The sequence below is a fragment of the Stegastes partitus genome, unplaced genomic scaffold (genome assembly GCF_000690725.1).
Source record: "Stegastes partitus isolate 25-593 unplaced genomic scaffold, Stegastes_partitus-1.0.2 Scaffold47, whole genome shotgun sequence".
NCBI lineage: Eukaryota > Metazoa > Chordata > Actinopteri > Pomacentridae > Stegastes > Stegastes partitus.
The window spans coordinates 286,476-309,965 of record NW_007577778.1 but is presented as its reverse complement, the minus strand read 5'-3'; the positions used below and the strand labels follow the sequence as shown (position 1 = coordinate 309,965).

At 40.3% G+C, this 23,490-nt stretch overlaps 1 protein-coding gene across 2 annotated transcripts in view; it reads left to right on the top strand.

Annotated features, from left to right (window-relative positions):
- Nucleotides 1–23,490, top strand: part of gbf1 (golgi brefeldin A resistant guanine nucleotide exchange factor 1) — a 90,883-nt gene that overhangs the window by 61,987 nt on the left and 5,406 nt on the right. The window contains exons 19-39 of one of the 2 annotated variants that reach the window (XM_008306801.1): nt 59–182; nt 2,175–2,300; nt 4,347–4,429; nt 5,325–5,561; nt 5,984–6,077; nt 8,768–8,944; nt 9,328–9,392; nt 9,669–9,792; nt 10,182–10,253; nt 10,446–10,540; nt 10,643–10,796; nt 11,876–12,101; nt 14,261–14,418; nt 15,108–15,357; nt 16,046–16,254; nt 17,442–17,592; nt 18,759–18,889; nt 19,134–19,235; nt 19,837–19,950; nt 21,334–21,511; nt 21,656–21,835. In XM_008306801.1, the coding sequence (XP_008305023.1) occupies nt 59–182; nt 2,175–2,300; nt 4,347–4,429; nt 5,325–5,561; nt 5,984–6,077; nt 8,768–8,944; nt 9,328–9,392; nt 9,669–9,792; nt 10,182–10,253; nt 10,446–10,540; nt 10,643–10,796; nt 11,876–12,101; nt 14,261–14,418; nt 15,108–15,357; nt 16,046–16,254; nt 17,442–17,592; nt 18,759–18,889; nt 19,134–19,235; nt 19,837–19,950; nt 21,334–21,511; nt 21,656–21,835 (3,050 nt within the window). Of the gene's footprint in view, nt 1–58; nt 183–2,174; nt 2,301–4,346; nt 4,430–5,324; nt 5,562–5,983; nt 6,078–8,767; nt 8,945–9,327; nt 9,393–9,668; nt 9,793–10,181; nt 10,254–10,445; nt 10,541–10,642; nt 10,797–11,875; nt 12,102–14,260; nt 14,419–15,107; nt 15,358–16,045; nt 16,267–17,441; nt 17,593–18,758; nt 18,890–19,133; nt 19,236–19,836; nt 19,951–21,333; nt 21,512–21,655; nt 21,836–23,490 lie in introns of both variants that reach the window. The other variant, XM_008306800.1, reaches the window with a different exon arrangement.

The window sequence follows — 23,490 nt, the reverse complement described above, 5'->3', positions numbered from 1 at the left end:
AATAATGTACTGTTTGTTAAAACTTCAGTTGCTCTAATCATGTAAATCTTTCTTGCAGCACATTCACCTTCCAGGGGCTTCGTATTGATGAGGCCCTGCGGCTTTACCTGGAGGCTTTTAGACTACCTGGAGAGGCTCCTGTCATTCAGAGACTCTTGGAAACTTTCACAGACAACTGGCATGTAAGACACATTTCCTCAGCTTCTAAAATAGCTTAACAGTTCTTTGTTACTATGTGGTTAACACGGTTAGCCACTTAACACTGGAGATGTGGCCTTGGCTACACAAAATTCCAACCAGACAGACAACGTATGCTTCCAACTAGAACAACAATCACCATTCTTTTGGCTTACTATGTCTTAGCAGAGGATTGCCAGTTTGCCCGAAGACTTTATCAGCCTGTTTGGGATTTGAATTCGAAAATGTAAGATATTGGAACTCAAATCAAAGCAAAAAGTTTGTAAAATAATCAAAATTGACTTGTGAGTTGACTTTGATACGAGTGACTATGACTTCACTTTAGTTTTTTGAAGTGGAATGACTTGGTAACCAACCCTAAACCAACAATGTGCAGTAGATTAACTCATTGTTTTTCTGCTGACTGATTTATACAAATAAGCCAGAACACTGACCATTCAGGCACGATGGAGATAATGTTGATTATCTCATAACATTGGCACCTGCCAAGCTCTGGGCTATAATCCGTTGACAATTAATCAGTCAGTTCTTTTTGGAGAAAAGGGCACATAAGAAGGCTTTGACAATGGCAGAATCATTATGGCCAGACAACCAGCTTGAGGCCTTTCCAGAAAAGCATGCTCAGAGTCAGCTGTACCTGTGTTTCAGTGAGGGACAAACCATGACCAACATCAGTGTGTTGGGGATGTGAAGCAACAAGTCTGATCTGTGGCAACTTCCAGGATTCAAAGAATTTGCTGTCTAATGTCTAGGTCAGGGATCTCCAACTCCGGTCCTCGTGAGCTCCTGCAGGTTTTAGACATTTCCGTACTGCAACACACCTGACTCAGATCAATGGATCATTAACAGACTTGTGTAGAACTTGACAACAAGCTGTTGGAGATCCATTAGTTTGAGTCAGGTGTGTTGCAGTACAGAAACATCTAAAACCTGCAGGACAGTAGCTCACAAGGACCGGAGTTGGAGATCCCTGGTCTAGGTGCCATAAACCACAGAGGTCTTGTAGTATCAGCTACTTGGCAAATTAGAGCAGTTTTTTGCAGCTAAATGGCTATGTAAGGAAGATGATCAGAATATTTTGGCTTATCTGTGTTTTTAAATGAGTCTGTCAGCAGCCCCAACTTCCAAGTTTGTTTGACTTTTCAGGATTCCAAAAAATTATTTGCATGTACTTGTGACTTGCTGTGCTTGAATTGGGAGCCATCCTGGAAGTTGGCTTGAAACGTACTAGTCAAAGTTTACACTTGCTTGTAGCTTCCAAAACGTACATGACTTCTTTGCTCTACCTCTACAAATTTGTATTTGCAAAACAGTAATATGATCTCACCTGCTATTTCTCCCATATCTCGAAACGCAACTGATTTTTATTTTCTCTTAATTCATTTCCTGGTGCCTTCATTACACACAGTCACACATATTCTCCGATTTCCATTCAGCAAACCCAGCCCGGTAGCAAAGTGTCTCTTCCATCATCAGACAATTCCAGTTGTTCAGAAGATGATAGATCAAACACAGTCACTGACATGATTAACCCTCCAGATTATAGTCGTTGGATAGCATAAGTGTTGAAGCAGACTCACACATATACACAATGATGGGCAAAGGACAAACTCCACAGGGGGGAACATTTGACTTCTCAAAATAGCAGGAGGAGCCATGTGACTTGGAAACTATTCCTAGTAATGTCCTTTTCTTAGACCTACCACATACACACAAATAGTGGCTTTGAAAGAGTAGATGATTAATTTTAGGCAGTGACACAGTAAATGAGTTTTCCACTCTATGGGGTCAGTGTGATATTAGAAGGATGGGCAAGGTGAGTTTCAGAGCAGGAACAAGGTTAGCTGATCTTATGTAACATACAGTTAAACCAGCTTGTGATTTGGTGTTTTGTTTAAAAACAAGGGACTCTTAGCTTCAGATGATACACTGTTCATTTTGTCATATTTTGTGTGATGATGTACGTGTGTTTGTAGAAAGTGAACGGCTCTCCTTTCATGAGCAACGATGCAGGCTTTGCCTTGGCCTACGCTGTCATTATGCTGAACACCGACCAGCATAACCACAACGTCCGCAAGCAGAACATCCCCATGACTGTAGAGGTAAGGGATCTCTCTCTCTCTCTGTCTGTCGTATAGTCACACATTTGTACATACAGACACATGCAACATGTTTTAAACCTGCACAGTCGTTGGCCAAATGTACTCCATTTAAGATAGTCTCCCCCCTTGCCGCTGGTCTATCAGGAGGCACACTGACCCTGCCAAGTGAAGCACAACCTTTAATCTTGTGTATTCTGTATTTGTGTGCTGAAAAACTAATGGGAAAGTATACAAATTGCAAGTTGTGGACAGCTATAACGTTTCATAATAAAATTGTATAGATTAAAGATAGTTTAGATTATGAAAACAATAAGACTACATTAAAACTTTAACAACAGTTAAGTGCTTTGTCTAATATCCCCATGTGTTTGCTTTTAGGAGGAGCCATCAGTGTTTCAAATGTTGTTTGCCAGTCAGTACTGCGACATCATGATTGAAATTCCATTCAAATCAGTTGCATTGTGTTGTGGCCCATCTATCACGAGTCTTCCTCCCTGTTACTAAAAAGCAGAACTGTCTCATTGTCTTAATTCTTAGTTTCATTGTTCCATATAAAAGTTGGACATTTCTATGTGCCATAGTAATGAGAACTCTGAACTTTGAGAAGCAGTTGAATCAATGTGCTCCAGTGTGAGGAATAGGCTCGCATGGAGTCATCTTCCCCACTGTTTGATGTAGTTGAATAGGGAAAAGAACTGCATTGTGTTCATATATATTTTTTCTCCCACTGGAACATGCCAGCATTTGTGTCTGATGGTGTGACATTCCTCTGAGTGTGCTAGCATTTGCACTGGTGCAGCTTGGCGGCTCAGAAAGCCCACTGCCAACAGCTGTAGCCAGTGGTGGTCTGTCTGAGAAGTGAACTCATCCTAAACAGGCGGCTGGGGGCAGGGGAGGAGGTGGGGTTTCCGTCTGTCTCTTGCTTTATCGGCTGTCTGTGTTTTTCTGTCTTTGATTGACAGCTGCTGAGGACTAAACAGAGTCTCTGGGGCAGCTTGTGAGCAGTGGGTGGGCCACTCTTACTGACAAACAATAGCAACCACTTGCTTTCTCTTTTTGTCTGTCTCACTCTCTTATATGTACACACGGCAGATTTGATCTTTCTTGAGTCAAGTCATACCGCACCGTACAGCTGCTGTTGTATGTTTAAATTATCCCCACACATCCACAAAAGGTCAGTTGTGGTTTGGTGAAGAAGGCTCGTTGACCTCCGAGCTCAGACAACAGGCAGAGGCTTCCACACAATAGCTTGGAGAGGGCCAATAAAAGTGGCGCCTAGCACTTTACTTACTTAGCAGTTTGCAATGTGTAGTATTCACCACAGCATGTGTTGGCAGCAGGGTTATTTTTGAAATGGGAAAACTATGCCCAGCATCAGTGTGTGTAAATCAGATACTCTTCTTTGTCAGTGCCATGACATGTTTTGAGTGAGGTACAGGTTCGGTCAGTGGTATGATGTTCATTTTGTCCATTAAGCAAAACATATTGTTGTCAGCTGCTGCTCCTAGAGCTGCTCTGATGGTGAGTGACTGTGTTAGAGGCAGCGTGCCAGCGATAGGAGCATAAAAAATAGGAGGCCTGACCCTCCTGCTCTCTCTGGCCCTTTGTGTCGGTGTTTATTTCTTTGTGTCCCTGCAGAGAAGCTCCCGTTTCCCCTCATCATACCGCAAGTAGGAGAAACCTTGTCGAGTCTAGGCATTAAAAGCGAGCCTTGAGGCTGTCAGTCATCGCCGGTTGGTTGTGTTTATTTACAGGAGGTTCTTGGTTCTAATCCCTGTTTTTCTAACGATCTAACTGAAGCATATTAAGTGACACATAACAAGTGTATTTCCACTCAAGGCCCTTTCAGTTGCTGGCTTGATGCTCAGTCAACAAAGCACTTAAAGCCAGAGGCTTGTGTGCCTGAGCTAAGCCTCGGTGTTGAGAAGCATTTTTGATGGCAGAGAGCAGAAAAAAAATGGGTAATTTCTCATGTGATACTTTTAAAATGGTTTCCGTCAGGAATCAAAGGCTGAACTGTGTTGTTTTTTCCACCCCCCCAAACAGCAATTCAAGAAAAATCTAAAAGGAGTGAATGGAAACAAAGACTTTGACCAGGATATGTTGGAGGACATCTACAATGCTATCAAGTAAGCTGCCAGAACAGCACGGAACTCGCGTGGCTCTCATTAGTCAGTGTTTCTTTTATCCTGAGAAACATAGCCTCTAAGATAAAAACAGTCCTGATGATCCCCTCCAGTGACCATCTGGTTTTAACCTTATTATTGTGTCCATGTGGTCTTTTTTTATGCTGGAAGACATTTCATAACATAAGTTGACATAAGGATAAATAAGAGGTCAGTGGCTTGGCTGAGCCATACACCTTTGAAACTGTAGTGTACCAGTGATCTTTCATTTGTAACAACCTAAGAAACTAAGGAATCCTACGAATGGAATTATTAATATTGTTCAGACTCATTTTCTACTTTGAATGTGTGTGACAGAATCATTCCAACAGCACAACTCGACTTTATGTAGTATAAAGTACATTTACCATGCTTGAGCAGAGTATACGTAAGCTGCAGGCAAGCAGCAGAAACAGAGGGATAGATGGAGACCTTGGCAGGGAACAATTTACATATTCACAGTTCCACACATAGTTACGGATCTGTGGATCGTTAAGCAGATCATAAATGTAGCCAATATGTAGAGTTACATTTTAGGCATTTTAAGTTCACCAGATTTATTTTCTTGGATAAATACTACATATATGAATATGTAATTTTGATGAACAGAGATGTGTTTTGTTTGGATTTTATCAATATCAAGAGAGGGTCTAGCTATGCATTAATCAACTAATCATTTTAACTCTACTGTTAAGTACTAAAAGCTGGCATCAGATGTCTGGTCAGATTCATAATCTTATTTATTTTCTTTGATTAGATTGTTCCTGATTTAAACTTGTGGCAATTTTAAACCACTAAAGTTAGGCGAGTCCTTCCATTGCTGACCATTTACCATTTAACATGTTTTTTTTCTCTGTAGGAATGAGGAGATCGTAATGCCAGATGAGCAGATAGGATTAGTGAAAGAGAACTATGTATGGAGTGTATTGCTGCACCGTGGCGCCACACCTGAAGGTCTCTTCCTCTACCTGCCACCCGGCAGCTACGACCACGACTTGTTCACTATGACTTGGGGTCCCACCATCGCTGCCCTCTCCTATGTCTTTGACAAAAGCCTTGACGACAACATCATCCAGAAGGCAATCACGGGCTTCAGGTACATAACTTCAGAGTAGTCAGCAAATCAGATGATGGAACAGGGAGGCATTTTAAATGAGGATTTAAAAGTATAGCCACACAGTGTGAAACAACCTTCACTTCCTATTTTGTGATTGGTCTTGACAGAACTTTGAAATCAAAACTTTGTTGTTTTTTTACTAAATCATATATTCCTAAGCATTTGTTAAAACATCCATAATGTTATATTCACAAATGGCTGTTTTGAATAGTTGGACTTTCTTATTATGATGAGTTTAGTTATAATTTAAACCTGAGAACTAAGATTTAGGTTGAGTGAAATGGATTGAAGTGTATTTACCAGACCTAGTGTTCTGAAATTCTCTGGAATGCAATAATTTATGATTTTGTATATTTGTGAGATTTTATCATGTATCATCATCTGTGTTTCTGTCTTTGTAGGAAATGTGCAATGATAGCAGCTCACTATGGCTTCAGTGATGTTTTCGACAATTTGATCATCTCCCTCTGCAAGTTTACCACCCTGAGCAGTGAGGTGAGGCCCTGTCAGAAAAAAACAACCTCCACAGCATCATGTTGTGCTAATTGGATCCCATCCTTCACAACTAAAAAACACATTAGGCAATATTGTTACTACCCCAAGCTTAGAATAGTTCATTGATTTGCTTAGATTTTTTTGAACACCTATTTCCAAAAAATCTGATAATGGTAACAATATACCATAATAAGACAAACAAAAAAAGAAACAAAAAACTACACAAAGAAAGATCCACATCTACGTGAATACAGACCTGGATGAGTTGTTCACTTATAGGCGATCTACAAGTGAACGTGAGTAAACGAGAATCCTTAGTGACAGAATTCAGATGCATGTGTTAGTAGCAATTTATTTCCTCTGGAGCAAACATTAATGACTTGTTAATGAGCAGGTAAGCATGAATAAAAGGTGTAGTGAAGGGAGCTACCTTTGGATAGTTGAGGACCAAATCTCCTGCGATGTTTTGGAACACTTGCGAAGATTGTTCCTATAATGGTGGTAGCCCTGCTGCGATATAGGAGCTGATGTTATGTAGTGTGAAGCAGCATAACCAAGGAACATATGCAACATGCTCTTTGAAAAGTAGTTGCTCGTGAATATCAATAATCAGATTTTGAGCAGATTTTATTATCCACTTTACTAGGTGGTAAAGCCATCAAGAAAGACCAGATGGCATTACCGAGAGTTTGGTCAGAGAGATTGAAGTGAATCTGGGGTGATATCATCCATTTTAAGATATGGGCAGGTCTAGATATTCTGGTTGTCTACTTGTAAGAAAACTGCATTTTGGGTGTTTATTGCGAAGAGAAGTGGACCAAGCACAGGTCCATCCCATTGTATTTTTAGGCTTTGTGTTGTAAGAGAAAATGGATTGTTGCACAGAAAAGGAACATTTCTTGTTACTTAATGGCACCCTTTTGTTTCAGTAAAATAGAAATGTATTATTGAATTTCAGAATACAGTGTTTGAATGTTCAATTTGTTTAGTTGTCACTAATGAATTCATCAGTATTTTATAACACATAGAAATCACTGTTTCATGCCTTTTTATTTAATGTTTTTTTCCTAATATATTAGACCACCTTTGTTTTCTTCAATTTCTTGTTCATTTTAATGCCTGGTACAACTAAAAGTACATTTGTTTGAACAAATACAATAATAACATCAAAAATAGCTTCTAAGAATTTCATTTAAGAGCTGATATCAAGACATTTTCCATGGTTTTCTTGATAATAACCAAAATCACTTAAGTTCTTACATCAGTAGCTATGTAGCATTGTACTGCCAAAAACAGTGCTTTTAGTCATTCCATGTTTTCTTTTCTGTCTGTTTTAGTCACATGATACGCACAGGAGTTAGTACTTGATTGCATAGTCATCATTTCTGATGACTGCAGTCATGTGTCTTGGCATGCTCTCCACCAGCTTCTGACATTGTTCTGCTGTCACAGCAGGGCTTGTGGTTCTCCATTTTGTATTTGATGATTTTCCACAGGTTTTCAGTTGGATTTAGATCTGGTGATTGAGCAGGCCAAGGCATGGTTCTAATGTTCTGGTTCTCCATCCAGGCTTTAACTGACCTTGCCGTGTGGCAAAGGGCATTGTCTTGTTGGAAAATCCAGTCATTGGAGGCAGGAAAGAGTTTTCCAGCTGATGGAAGAAGACTGTTTTCTAGAGTAGCCCTGTACATGATCTGGTTCATTTGCCCTTCACACAGTTTCATTTGCCCTGTTCCACCCATACTGAAACAAGCCCAGATGGTCACTGATCCACCCCCATGTTTTACTGTAGGGGCAAGACAGTCTGGTTTGTAGGCTTCTCCAGGCTTCCCACTAACCAGTAAGTTGGCTGGAGTGGGCATCAACTGAAAATTGGGTTCATCACAGAAGACAACCTTAGCCCAATCATCAACAGTGCAATCCTTGTAGTCTCCAGCAAAGAGCAACCAGACTTTCCTCTGCCTTTGGTTGATGAAGGGCTTCTTCTGTGCCCTGTGTGACTTCAGACCAGCTTCAAGAAGTCAGTTTCGACTGTCCTTGCCAAATAAGTCACATTTCTTCACAGTGCCCACTCATTTTTAAGGTCCCTGGAGGTCTGATGACGATTCCTGACACAGGAACGGATGAGTGCGCGGTCATGTCGTGGGGTAGAAAGACGTTTCCTGCCGCGACTAGCTAGTAATTTGTTAGGACCATGTTGGGCTTGTTTTTTCTTCGTGTAATGAACGGCTGTCTTGGAGATCTTCAGTTTTTTCGCTACCTGTCTCTCACTCATGCCAATTTCTGGCAGTGCCAAGATGGCTGCCTTTGTGGTTTCACATAATTCTTTTGTTTTAGGCATCATGTGAGAGCTGACAACTTCTGAGTTGTGCTACAGCTTGAATGTAAGCAGGAAACCGCTCTAGGCCTTTTCATGTGCAGTGCTGCTTGTGATATGAAATGGCCTCTTATATATCCTACAGGGAATACAATTAAGCTTAAGCATGTCTAATAGGACATAAAGTATTATGTAATCATCTGCATTTTTTGACGTGTTCATTATACTCTTTGGGTAATATACCTTTAGTGGTACCAGGCATTAAAATGAACTAGAAATTGAAGAAAACAAGGGTGGTCTAATAATGTTTTGGATGACTGTATGATAACTCCGTTGGTATGTCTGAATGTTGGTGTGTCCTCTCCCCCTGCAGTCTGTGGAAAACCTTCCTACAGTTTTTGGCAGCAACAGTAAGGCACAGACAGCCGCCAAGACAGTGTTTGACCTCGCCCATCGGCATGGCAACATCCTGAGGGAGGGCTGGAAGAACATTATGGACTCCATGCTGCAGCTGTTCAGAGCCGAGCTCCTGCCTAAACCCATGGTTGAGGTCAGGACTCCATTTCTAAACTCTAAACACTCACACACTCACTAGCCCTTTCCCTTCTGTCACTGATCGGACAATGTCAGCATTGTGAAAACCCTGAAGATATAGTCTGTGAATAGCTATGGCTCACCTGGTTGAGCTGGCGTCCCACGTACAGGGGCTGTAGTCCCCGACGCAGCAGTCATGGGTTCGAATCCCGCTCATGGCCCTGCAGGTCCTTCCCCCATTCTTCTCCCCACATTTTCCTGTCTCTCTCTCTCTCTGTTCTATCTAATAAAGCTAAAAAAAAATAGCTTAAAACAAAAAAGTCTGTAGATTGTAATTTCTGTTTGTAAGAATTCTGCTGCCACCTACTGTTCATTGCTCTACACTGTATGTTGCCTCAGGTGGAGGACTTTGTGGAGCCAAATGGGAAAATTTCTCTTCAACGAGAGGAAACCCCTTCAAATCGGTATGCACAAATGTCATTCACTGTCTCAATATATACAGTATCTATATGAAACACTAACAGTTCTTGCAGGATGATATTTTTCCCGGTATTGCTAAACTCTGCTCCACACATCACTTCAGCTATGTTCCTTTCACAGTTTTTCATTTTTTCAGTATTCCTGTATTTTTAGATGACGTGACCAGCTTTTTGAATTAAAACAAATACATGTCTTTCAACAGCCCTGAACAAGAGGGTCAAGAGTAAATGTTAAATTTATCTTCCTTTGATCCTTGTCAGTGGCGAGTCAGCAGTTTTGAGTTTTGTCAACTGGCTGACGCTGAGTGGAGCCGAGCAGTCAGGACTTAGAGGGCCATCCACAGAAAACCAAGAAGCCAAGCAGGCTGCTATTCTCTGCATAAAGGTACTGAACACACACACACACACAGCGTAGTGCCTTAACACCGTCTGAAATTGTGATTTGTGATTATCATTATAATTTATGATGAAATTATTATTTTTTGAATAAATACATTTCAAATTAAACAGTATTTTATGACATGTATCTGTGACAGCAGGTTTCTTGCTGTGTGATCTCTTCCATATTGTTATGTTATGTTTTTTTTTTTTTTTTTAAACACAGGTAGTGAAGGCTTTTATTGTTCGTTGTAATGACTCCATTGTTTCCATAATGCCTTGTCCTATGCATTTTTTTAGTTTTTCAACTTAGACCAGGTGTGAAAACTGAACTTGCTTGTTTAATGCATTTTGTTTGTGTCAATATAATGGACTTCTCTGTTTTTCTCGTTCTAGAAATGTGACCCAGAAAAGCTGATCACAGAGAGTAAATTCCTACAACTGGAGTCTCTACAGGAGCTAATGAAGGTTAGGATTTTTACCAGCATAGTGTGTTTTTAACCCATAACTGTCTACTGTGTGATTGATTATTTGAACTGTCTTAGGAGAATTTTTTGCTTAAAGGGATTGTTGACTAGTTTCGAAAAATGCTTCCATTAAATGCCGTTTACATCATGGTTCAACAAAAACAACCCAGATTAAGTAGATTCTCCTCCTCAGGCTCTGATATCAGTCACCCCAGATGAAGAGACTTATGATGAAGAGGATGCTGCCTTCTGCTTGGAGATGTTGCTCCGTATTGTTCTGGAGAACCGGTAGGAGGGAGAATCTTCAATAATGCAATAATACCAAACAGTTATTTGTGCTGTTAATTGTCATTCTTAGCACAAAAAATGTCTCTTTCTCTGTGTGTGCAGAGACCGTGTGGCCTGTGTGTGGCAGACAGTGCGTGACCACCTCTGCCACCTTTGTGTTCATGCTACTGAGAGCTGCTTCTTGGTGGAGAGAGCTGTGGTGGGACTCCTTCGACTCGCTATCCGCCTGCTACGACGAGAAGACATTAGTTCTCAGGTACACACAGGGACCAACATCTCAACACATCTGATGGGATGTTACAGGCTAAAATGATCATCTCAGGTCAGCAAACTGTCCTTGGAGTTAGATATAAAAGGTAAAAAAGTCAGATTTCAACAAGCATAGGAAAAAATCTGGGTTCATTTTTTAAAAAGATTGCATTCAACATTGCAAAAGTAACTTTGTTGAAAAATTCACATCAAATTGCATCTGAAAAGAGTGTTTTCAGTGACAATTTAGACTACAGCTGTTCTGTCTAGATGGCATGCTGAAAGGTCAGCCTAAATCCAAATTGCTTAATGGTGTTTGTCCACATCCATGTGGTTTTTTTTTTGTATTTTTCTTGAGGAGAACGTTCACTTTCTGTTTAAGAGTTATTGTCCAAATACAATCTTTTTTTTTTTTTAAGGTCACATTGCCTCTAAAGATGGGGGCTGTAATCTTTGTTTTATTCATGCCTGTTGCAGTGGATTTCATTTACATCCGTACAACAAACATTTCTGACAAAATGCTGCTGTATGACCAGTCAGTATGGCTTTTTCACATACAGACTATACACTGATACATTTTCACTGACAGAGTATATGTAATGCTTGTGACTGATTGTGGGAATTGCAATAAACACAAATAAGAGAATGGGAATGCAAAAGTATTTTCTGTACAAGGTTGTTTTACTGTGGCAGGTGGTACTGAGCTCAGCTGTGGTTGAAACCATGTTATTCAGCACTTTATAAAATACAAAGAAACCAGACAGTGAGAATATTTTAGGTCAAACAACCTTTTACATTTTCTGTCACCAATCCTTTAGAGCTCCCCAAATCAGTACAGTTATACTACCCATGGAAAAGTAGATCAAAGCCATTTCAAATGTAACATTTCAAATGTAACATCCTTCCTAATATGTCGTGACAGCACAGCTGTTGGCCCATCTGGTGTAGCCAATTCACTGTTTAACTTACTTTTTAAAAATGTATTGTGAAATTAAAATTGGGGCATGTAGTATATACTTAGCAAGTCCAATAAAATTACAGCTGGATCGCCTTACTCTGATCTTCTCTCTGCCTGTACACACACAGGTTCTTCTCTCCCTGCGTCTCCTGCTGATGATGAAACCTCACGTATTGGGCCGGGTCAGCAGGGAAGTGGCCTATGGCCTTCATGAGCTGCTTAAGACCAATGCAGCCAACATCCACTGTACAGATGACTGGTACACACTCTTCTCCCTGCTGGAGTGTATTGGAGCTGGAGTGAAACCTCCTGCTTCCTTCCAACTTTCCTCCACTACTAATGACAACGACACAGGTTCAGTATTTCTCTCAGCATCACAACATTTCTTTACACTTCAAACACAACCTCCATGACACGGGGTTTGACACCACTGATGATAAAGCTACACAATTACTCTTGTACTCTTGAAATTAACACATTCCTTCTAAAAACTCAAATTTAGAGCTTTAGCAACAACAACAATGTACAGTTTGTAGTTGACTACGTTCAAAGCAAAGAATGAAAAACAAGAATGGGCTTTATCCCCAACACTGAAAAGAAGATAATGAAATGTATCCATTAGGGCCCGACTGATATAGATTTCGATATTTGGCAGAAAAAATGAACTACAAAAGCAACTACATTCAAGTTCCAAACCAGTGAGTAGTGGTAATTTGGGATTATTGATATAGAACATAAACATGGTTCTTTTGAAATGTCAGTTCATGGTTTCCATATGACGGCTCCACTGCCATGGTTACACATTAATTTGCTGCAGAACGTCTCATTGCCCCTTATGTCTAACATAGAAAAACACGTGGAAACATTCACGGGAGGTTTCTGACAGGTTGGCTGTGACCTTGCACACAGGGTGATCATAGCACAGGATTTTCTGGAGAATTTGCCTCATAAAAGATACCTCAGTGCAGATCAAAACGTCAAATATATTAAATGATCTTTGAATAATTTTTAATGAATGTAGAAGAAGAATATCAAGTAAAATGTAGGAACACATTTTGGATAATAACCTGTTGTTTTAGTTATGCTATAGGTGATAAAGAAATGGAGCATTTGTCATACATTTTACATTTGCAATAGGCTGTTTCATAAGCCTGCAGATGGGATAGAAGAGACAGGTGTGTCGGGGTCAGAGCATATCTACTTACATCCCATCTTGAAATCAAGACTCCTAAAGGCTACCTGCCTGAAAGCTCTGCCACATCCACTTTGCCAGGTCGCTGTTCCTGCTCATCATTTCTGTCTCTAGCCCTCCGTCTCCTCTACCAGCTCGCCTTACCAGAACTTTCTACTCTGGATCGGCTTGGCTCAAGTTCCTGAACTCTATAGGTTCTACTCGGTTCAGCTATAGTTCTGTTTTGTTTTTTCTTTAATTTTCTTTTTGGCTTCTGCCTTTATTTCTCAGAGCAGTGGAGAGAGACAGGAAAGGGGGGAGAAGAGTGGGGAAAGACCTGCAGCAAATGGCTGTAGTCGGGAGTCGATCCCACGACCGCTGCATCAGGGACTGTAGCCCCTGTTTGTGGGTCGCCGTCTTATCCGGTTGAGCTACCGAGGCGCTGTGGTTCAGCTATAGTTTTACCCTCCTGTGCACAGCCAGCCACCTGCATGATTCCAGCATTCAGTCATTAATTCTGCTCCCAGCTCAATATAACATCCCTGCAAGCCTGCAATTATTATCTTTTATCGGCCCTCTCGCCACTCCATGTACTTATCTTGCCTATCTATCAAATCTAACTAACTCTAGCTCATGATATGGTAGCATGCTTCTCAAAAGATGTCCAAACAATAGCCATTGCTAGGCAACCAGGCCTGGAGGGCGTATTGAGCGCAGCATAATGCGGTGGTTTTCTAAGAAGGGTAAAAAATGACTGCTCGGCGGTTTGAGATGTAAATTATGGCCTTTTTTTCTTTTTATCCCAAATGCCACATGATTCACTAGATGGTTCATTTACTAGGATCAAACTGCCCATCTTTTCAAATGGTAAACAAACCCGCTCTACCACCAAGTTTTGATAAACAAATATTTTTCAGTTTTCGTTCTTTTTCTCCAAATTAGATGTTTGCTGAAATGTTGGATTATTACAAAATATATTAACATGAAACCATTTGTAAGATTTTTTTTGGGGGGGGCGGATCACTGTTTGGTGGAGCTGTTCACAACTCGGAGACATCTGAAATGTGACCCTTTCTGCTTTTTGTGAGACATTTCTGATGAAACAAAACAGTGTCTATTATAGTTTCCAGTAAACAGCCTCTTGAATCAACACAGATTTTTTAAATTGTTTTATGAGTTTTTCTCAAATTTGTCATTCATTTTTTTATTCTTCGATGTATAGTAGTGAGGCCCAGTTATAAAAACAACAACAACAACAACAACAAACAGTTAAGTGTGTAAAAATGACATAAATGGATTTTTTATTTTTTTTTAAATATGTTTGTTGGCTTTGTGTCTTCAGGTGCCCAGTCAGATAGTGAGCTGTCGTCTCATCATACAAGTGAAGTGACATTAGACCGTGGCTACACATCTGACTCAGAGGTCTACACTGATCACAGCAAAACTAGGATCCCTCGCTCCACAACTGATGTGGATGTAGCAAGCAGTGGATGGCTCGTGGTAAGTAGACACACACACACACACACACACACACACACAAAAACAAAAAGTGCTGTATATTGAAAACCCCTTTCAGACATGCACTCCATTCCATGAACCTGACAGCAATTTAATGTGTCAGCTTCATGTCTGAATGCACACCTTGCATTTCCATAAAAGTCAGTTACTAGGTTGGACCTAGCAACATTTCCGGATCACTCTCAACATGACAGAAGTCTGAACTCACCGGCCACATTAGCAGTTAGACATACACAAGCAGCGGTGCTTTGAGATGTGTGAAGTGATTCATTAAAGGATTTTTCCCCATTTCAGCACAAGTATTCCTCTGAAAATATCACAGAGTCGCTTACTACACAGTTTGTGTCCCAAAATCACACTTTTTGCACACTATTTGCTCTACAATTTAATATCTATTCGGCAAAAAAAAGAAATATCCATAATATTATAACCTTACTGGGATAAAAACAGACACAAACCAACCGAGTACTCTAACTTTGATTTGTTTAGAACCTTTAAAAATACAGTTAAAGTCAATAAATGATCGGATTGATCTGAGAGTGAAATACATTAAAGAGAACTGTACAATGCAAATGTCTTTTTTCAGCATATAATGTAAAAGATTGTAGTTCTAAGCAAAGGATCGTGTTGTGATGCATGTTCTTACTCTTGTGATTTGTGTTATTTTCAAGGTTGGAAAAGATGACCTGGAGATGAATAAGACTCCTCTAGTAAGCTCTAAAGCTCAGCTGACTCACCCACTGGTCAACCAGTACAGTCTGACGCTGGGCCAGGACCTGGGCCAACATGACACCAAGTCTCTCATCAAGTGTGTGGAAACGCTCTCTTTCATTGTCCGCGACGCCGCCCACGTCACCCCTGACAACTTTGAACTGTGTGTTAGAGCCATACGAGTGTTTGTGGAGGCCAGCCTCAATGGAGGTGAGACATTGATGTGCATGTGACATTTCATAGGATGTTTTGTTTATAGTTCATTTACTAAACACTCAAGAAACCACGATGAAGTGAAAAGTTACTGGCAAAAAAATCTTGGTCTGGGATCTTTCTGTGTGGGGTTTGCATGTTCTCCCCGTGCGGCGTGGGTTCTCTCTGGGTTTTCTGGCGTCCTGCCACAAGGTCCAAAAACATGTTGAGGTTAATTGGTGATTCTAAATTGTCTGTAGGTGTGAATGGGAGTGTGCTTGGTTGTGTAGCCCTGTGATAGAGTGGTGACCTGTCCAGGGTGTCCCCAGCCTTCACGCTGAGTCAGCTGGGATAGACTCCAGCCCTCCCAGGACCCAACAGAGAATAAAGTGGTGTATAGATAATGGATGGATTATTCAGTCTGTTTCAGTCGTTCTAAAGATTTAGTTGAAATTTCTTTTTATTTTCAATATTCCAGTATATATATAGGTTTTAAAGCATTTCAAAGTTTAAAACTCTGCAGAATGTAATTCAGCTGCCAGTGAAACAAAATGACCGAAGCAAATGCCTGCAGCAAGCCCTGTATCTGCAAATCTTCCCAAACTGGTGCACCTCCCCTTTTTTAAATACACCCACGAGATTAAAAGGAACTCTGCATCTGGTTTTAGATAAATAAAATGTCTTTTATTGTCATTTTCTTCCTCAGGTTACCGGAACCATGACAAGAAGAAGAGCCACAAGTATGACTCCTCCAAGTCCCGAATAAGGAAGAAGGCAGGGGGCCGGGAAAAGGACGGCGGAGGCAGCACAAGAAGAGGCGGCAGTCGAGCATCCAGCCAGCGTCCATCACGTTCCCACAGTGATGATGAGGAGGACGAGGGTGTCCCAGCCAGCTACCACACGGTGTCATTACAGGTTAGTCAGGACGTAAGTACACCTTCCCTCTTTACCCTTCTACCTTATGTTGATTTGAGCCCAGCTTTCCCAAATGCATCTTATTTTACCCACAAATGTTTCTTTTCAGTTTTATCAGTGTGTGAGAGCAATTGACTGCAGCACTGAAATTCCTTCAAGCCAGGCTAAGTGCATTGTGGCATCAAGATGTTTTTGGGGAACCACAGCTTTGGGCCTCAAGGAAACTTTTTCAACTTAATATTGGGACTGTAATGAAATGGCTCTTATGTGGAGTGAAGTAGCCTTTTATCATGCTGCTTTAATCATGCCAGTTTGCAAGCCTAACATTACGCCCTCCTGATATCATCCCATTCGTCCTGTGTTTTTGCTATGGTGGTGGCTTAAATGTGAACGCAAAGTTAAAGTGTAATACTTTCTTTCCCATGCCACTGTTCTTCACACTTAATGTAAACTAACTATGTAAAAGTAAAAACTTCTTTGACTTCTGGGCAACTAACCTCAGTCATTTAGATCTCACCATGTTCTTTGCATGTTTTGGTAAATATGCAAAGAACATGGTGCGACCAACCTTTTACAAAGACTAGGAGCAGGGGCAGCACATTTTTGTACATATTTAATGAACAAAATACAACTTTGGGAGGTGCACTTTTAAATTTGGGACAAAGCCAGCTGGCTGATACCCCCTGCTCCCAACAACATCCTGATGTGTGAATTTCCCAAAATGGTCGTCAGTGTTCCAGTTTTGACGCTACTTGCAAACTAAGCTGCTCCTTAATTTTAGTCCTGCTGGCAAATCAGCATGTTAGTTTCAACTTTTTTCGGGATGGCACCTGGAATAAAGATAATTACATTAACGTCATCCCTTAATTAACGACAATGCTGGGAATCCTTTCCTATCCTTCCAAGACAAAAACCCTGTACACCTTTTTATCCAGTATTTACAGTATTATGTGGGTGAGAGAGATGTTGGTTAATAAGTCTTGTTTTAAATTTGATTAACTGCTCTGGTTGTTCCGTACATTTGGCAGTTTTATACCAATAAAGCTACAGGGTTACCTGAATGCATCAGTTTAAAGACACAGATTCACAAAGAACTTTAGAACTAGACCTTGTCATCACCCCAGATATACACTTTGTACATATTAAAGTGTATGTTAATGTTAACACTGGTGTCTGTGGTGGTGCAGCTGTTAGACCTGATGCACACCCTGCACACTCGGGCTGCCAGCATCTACAGCTCCTGGGCAGAGGAGCAGCGCCATCTGGAGGCCTCGGGAAGGAAGATCGAGGCTGACTCCCAAACTCTGTGGACCAGCTGCTGGTGCCCCCTGCTGCAAGGTAGGCTAACATCACAGCATACAGTAGATAAACAATAGGGTGCAGTCCCATACAGTGCTACATGAATGGATGGCCATTGTCAGGACTGTAATATCTCAGGTATTTCTTGAGGCAGTTTCTTTAGATTTGGCGCAAAGGTCAGTGTGATTTTACAAAACATATTTTTGGGCATGACTCAAGATTTTATACACTAATTATGACAAAGTGTCGTACAAATACTTAAAAAAAAAAAAAAAATTGTTCAAACAAATCTTGGGCACCACCAAACTGTGGTGACTCCAGGTTTGAAGATGTTTGTGAAACATCTGCTTTTTAGAACTGGTAGCTTTCTTTCTTTCTTTCTTTCTTTCTTTCTTTCTTTCTTTCTTTCTTTCTCTCTCTATTTCCAGTGCTTTTAAGTGAAGGAAGCATGATTCTTCCTGGGAACAAGCAACTGGAAGCACATGTCAATATATTGATGACTTTCATTTTGACCAAAAATGCCTTACACTCTGTTCTTTTTATTAAATTCTCTCAAAGTCTTTACTACATATATGAATCTGGACAGACGTGGATGTTAACTGCAATTTGATCGGTTGGTTGAGGCATGCAACCTCGAGGTGGTAATTCTCAGTTCACGTGAATTTACAGTACTTTATAAAACTGATGACTGCGACTATAAAACCAGGCTATTTTATATCTATAATAATATAGATATATAGATATAATATATCTCTATTTTTCTCTAAGTTGCCAGCTCTACATATCCTGCTATTTTATTAAGAGGCTTTATCAGATCTTTGAATGGTGGAGTGGTTGTCCTCTAAGGTACTAGGCTGGTGGTTCGATCCACCGCCTCTCCACAGTCGAGGTGTCCTTGGGCAAGACACTGAACCCGAAGTTGCTCCCAGTGGCAGGCAGACACCTTGCATGGCAACCATTGGTGTATGAATGTGTGTACAAGTGGGATTTTGAATATAAAGGACAACATTATAGAAGTTCAAAGGCCATAACAATATTTGTGTGATTAAAAAAATTAGGTATGACACACACTTTGAAAGTTTTCCTTGAATGTTCTTTAAGAATTGCGATCAGATGTGTACTGAGCTTGAGTATCCATTAAACAGTTTTTAGATAAGTGCATCACAGCTCATGTCTGCTTCATTGTGTTTTTTTGTCCTCTACAGGCATTGCTTGGCTGTGCTGTGACGCCAGACGACAGGTTCGCATGCAGGCGCTAACCTACCTCCAAAGGGCACTGCTTGTCCACGATCTACAGACACTTGACGCAACTGAGTGGGAGTCCTGCTTCAACAAGGTATTAAAGCAGGGGGATAAGCTACATGTCTGCACTTAGTATAAAATCCTCTGTCTGCTAACATATACAGAACAGGTCCTAATAATATTGTACAGTTACGGAACTTTTTTTTTTTAATGCTGTTTCATTGAAGTTTCAGGACTTGGATTACATCTGTTTTATTTTAAAGTCCGTAATTTTTCACATATTCCACCAACAAGCTGATGTAGTTTGCATAAATGAGTGCTTACATGTGTGTTTGCAGGTGCTTTTCCCTCTGCTGACCAAACTGCTTGACAACATCAGCCCAGCAGATGTGGGTGGAATGGAGGAGACCAGAATGAGAGCCTGCACGCTGCTGTCCAAGGTTCAAAGCAACACACACTATAGGACTCACCGCCAGCTGTCATTTATATTGTAGTTGATGTATGGTATTAAACTGTGATTTAAACATTTTCAATCATGCTTTTCTGAATACTGTCTTCCCTGTAGAAACAATCATGATCGCTTTAAGTGATGATTACAGTCCCAGTAATAAGAGAACAAACTGCATAGAAATTGTTTCATTTTTCACAACATGGATCTTACTTTTGGCCTACGGGTTCCTGGTTACTTCTATAGTCATGAATTAAAGAGAGTACACCAATTTGGTTATGATTGTATATTGCACTGCAGAATTACAACAACTGTGGGTCAATGAGCCAGAGAGTAACTCTTTAAAATCAAATAAACATTTACAGCAGGCAGTTTGGGTAATAGCTTTTTTATTGCCCCCCAATATTAACATACATCATTTGTTGAAACTGGGCACGTTATAGGTCTGTTCTTGTACTAGAATGCTCCATTGAAACTGTACCTAACACTGTATAAAGTTGAGTCCCTCCATTCCTATATCTAGCAATCGAGGTGGAACAGAGCTTCTGGTAGCAACTGTGGCTGATGTGGGATTTTTTTTTTTTCCCCTCCAGGTTTTCCTCCAGCACCTCTCTCCTCTGTTGTCCCTCCCAACCTTTGCTGCCCTCTGGCTCACCATTCTGGATTTCATGGACAAGTACATGCATGCCGGATCTAGTGACTTACTGGTGAGAACAGTGATAGTACTAATTTGCAATATTGTAATGTGATTAAAGCTGAATTGATACAGTTTTTGACATTAAAAGGAAAGTAGGATGCCTTTAAAATAATGTCATGAACACTATAAAAACCAAAATCTGAATTACATATTTTCTGGAAATCAGGTTTTACAGACGTGAGAGTCAACACATATTCACAATGATTAGACAACAGCTCGTTGACAACATCAGTCCATTTGTAGAGAGTCTTTCAGAGTCAGCCTAAACAGTGTTTTTCTAGTCCAGTTTAACCTGCAGAGGTTTCGAAAGGTTTGTGGTGCTTGTTTTGCTGCCACAGAGCAAATACATTCAGAACTTTGAAGTGTCTTTGCTGCAAAACTGAACCAAAGAAAATCTATCTGCCAAGAATGAGAAGCTCAAAAGGATAGGCTGAAAAATGCTCGGACAAAATGAATGAAATGAAATGAATGAGTGCTTCATGAGCCTGACATGAGAGAGTGGAAATGTGTGACTGAGATAAACAAATAAGCATACTACTGTTTGATATATATGAGAGGGAACTTTGCTAACAAGACAAGTGTGAAAGTGTTTCCTATCCTCAAAAGTCCTTTCTCAATAACTCTGTCTTCTTATCAGTTGTCCATAGAAAGTATTTATTAGTTAGCTTCATACAGAATGCAGTAAAGAAAGAGAAAACCCAGCTTAAATTAACATTTGGTGTGAAGATTGTTTTTATGAAACAACTCTGATGTTGTTTAATGGATGAACATAAGACACTTTTCCACAGCACCATATACACGACTGATGCATGATACCCTTAATTACATGTGGATATCATTTATTTCTGCCTAAAGCAAATAATCACCTATCCATAGCCTTACTTTTGTCTGCTGCTTTGTGTAACTTGGACAAGTATGTACAGTATGTGTGAATGTTGCCATAGCTGTTGGTGACAATGCCCTAATCCTTCCACGTCATAAATGGTTTAGCATTTTGAGTAATTTGTGGACGATTGCCAGGATCAGTTTACCACTGTTTATATAAGCCATAGAAACAGACCGTGAACCCATTATTTAATCTCTAACATCTGTGTTTATTCACTCTTTGGAAAGTATATTTATTTATGCCTCGTAATCCTGTCTGATCGAGCACTGGTGAATGAAGACAAGTTGACAATATTTCAGACTGGAACAGTTGAAGCATAGAAACAATGTAGTGGCTCAAAGGTTCATCAGTGTGTAGATCAGAAGGGTTAGAGTTAGTTTTTAATGCATAAAAAAGTATGTAATCCTTTAAGTTATCTAAAAATGATCAAAACCAGCCGACAATGAACAAAAAGGAGTTTGCAGAATCTCGTGCAAAAACTCTGAACTGTCTGTATTGTGTGTGTAGTTGGAGGCAATCCCAGAGTCTCTAAAGAACATGCTGCTGGTGATGGACACAGCAGGGATCTTCCACAGTGCTGACTCCAAGACAGGATACTCAGACCTGTGGGAAATCACCTGGGAACGAATCGTCTGCTTCCTGCCGAACCTGAGGGAGGAGCTATTCAAACAGACGGTCATACAAGGTACACAGCCCTGGACGTTTTACAAAACATGAAGTTGGATGAAGAAGTTCAAAGCTTCACTTAATGCCGTTACAACATGTGTATATTAGTTTGTTATAGTATAAGAAGCTTGATACATTTCTTGTGTATTATCTTTGTTTCAAGATCCAGGACCCAATGTACCTGCAGAGCCTGTGCAGCCAGGAATCCCAGCAGGCCGGCCTCCATCCCCTCAGGTGTCCATACCACCTGCCCAGCCCCCCTCCCCTGTCCCAGTCCCAGCAGAGGCTCAGACCTCCAGCAGGCCAGCATCACCCCATGAGCTTCAACCAGCCAGTGCCAACGGTAAAAACTCGAAAGCTTTCCTGTCTTCCAGTGAATCTTTGCACAAACACGGATTTGTGTCGGACAATATAATTCAGCTGAAACCAAATCCAAAGACAGGCGACCCAGTAACATCAGCATAGGACAAGTGTCCACTGCACTCAATTTGAGTCATTCATTAATGATTTATTGATTGATAATGCTGCCAGGGATTGATTGAGGGAATTATTAAAAATTTGCATTTTTATCGCCCTGCCAAAAAGTGTGCTCTGCCTGTAAGTCACCAGATGTAAACAAAGGATCGGACTTAGATTCATGCTAATACCAGTCTGTTAAAAAAGGCCTTGATCGCCCCGATCCAATTCTTTAAGATCGGATCAGGGCATCTCCTATTAATCAGTCATCAAAGCAGTTATTAAGTCTGTCAATCTAATGGGTGCAGCTCTAAATCATACACTGCTTATTTATAAGGTATAGAAACTACTGTTAAGAGTACATCCACGATCCATCAAAGCCATGGGTTATAAAGTATAATGCTCTAAAGCTCTACTGCTAAAAGAATTCAAACAAAACTTTGTTATATTTTCAGTGAATGTTGTCCTAACATGGGCTGAATGATTGACCAATACATTAGTTTAATCAATTGTTTTATTAAAATAAAATTGTATTTAGAAAAAAAAAATTAAAATAAAACAACTACATTAAAGAAAACAATTGATCTTTCTTGAAGGACAATATTTTACTCCAAGTAGAACGCGATGCTTTAGGTTAGTAGCCATATTCTCACCCTCTTTGTCAAAGAAACCGACACAAGCAAGTATCAGTTCTCTCTCAGAGGCCACACATGATTGTGTTGTTCTCTTTAGTACACCTTTACATCACTGACGCAAGAATTCAAGGGAAAACACTGCGAACAATCAGGATATCTAGTCGATGCATCACACGCACTAGTACAGTGCACAGCAAAAGAGAATGAGATGTTTTTTAACGAGAGACCTTTTCACCTCTGCATCATATGCCTCTAACTGATCGGTGCAGGTGAGGAACACTTTAAAATATCATCCATGCACGTGCACACATTGTGGCAATCAGCAGTCTCTTTGTAGAAAGCCTGTGAATCTCCACAACCTCTTGATGTATCTGGGCTATTACATATCCTCAGCCCCAATTCAGTATCGCCAAATCTTCATACATGTCCTCTGATTTTTAGCAGAAAACAGAACAAGTTGATTCGTTTGCATCAATTTCTATTTTTATTAGGGTGAAATTTTGTTCTGTTTGTAGTTATTATGGAAGATGGAATCAAGCTCTCAAATTACAAAGACGTACGCGTATGCGCTTGCCAGGAAGTCATTTCCAGGGATTATTTTACAGCCAAACGCATTTCTCCTTTTCAGGCGTATTAAGCAACCAACATTGAGTCGCAAGCTAATCAATTCATTTTCAGTAGAGCAAAGTCGTTTTGATAAAGTTGTCGGTTTTAAGATGCAATATCAGGCGCACAAGTTTCAAGCAAATGTATTATTCCTTTTTTTGGATGAACAAAATCAAATTTTATTATAAAATCATTCTAACATTCAAATACAGACAATGTAAGTATTTTAATAGTGTTCTATGACTCCTGGTTTCACTTAGTGAAGAGTAAGTCCCATTACATAGTTCACTTATACAGTAAT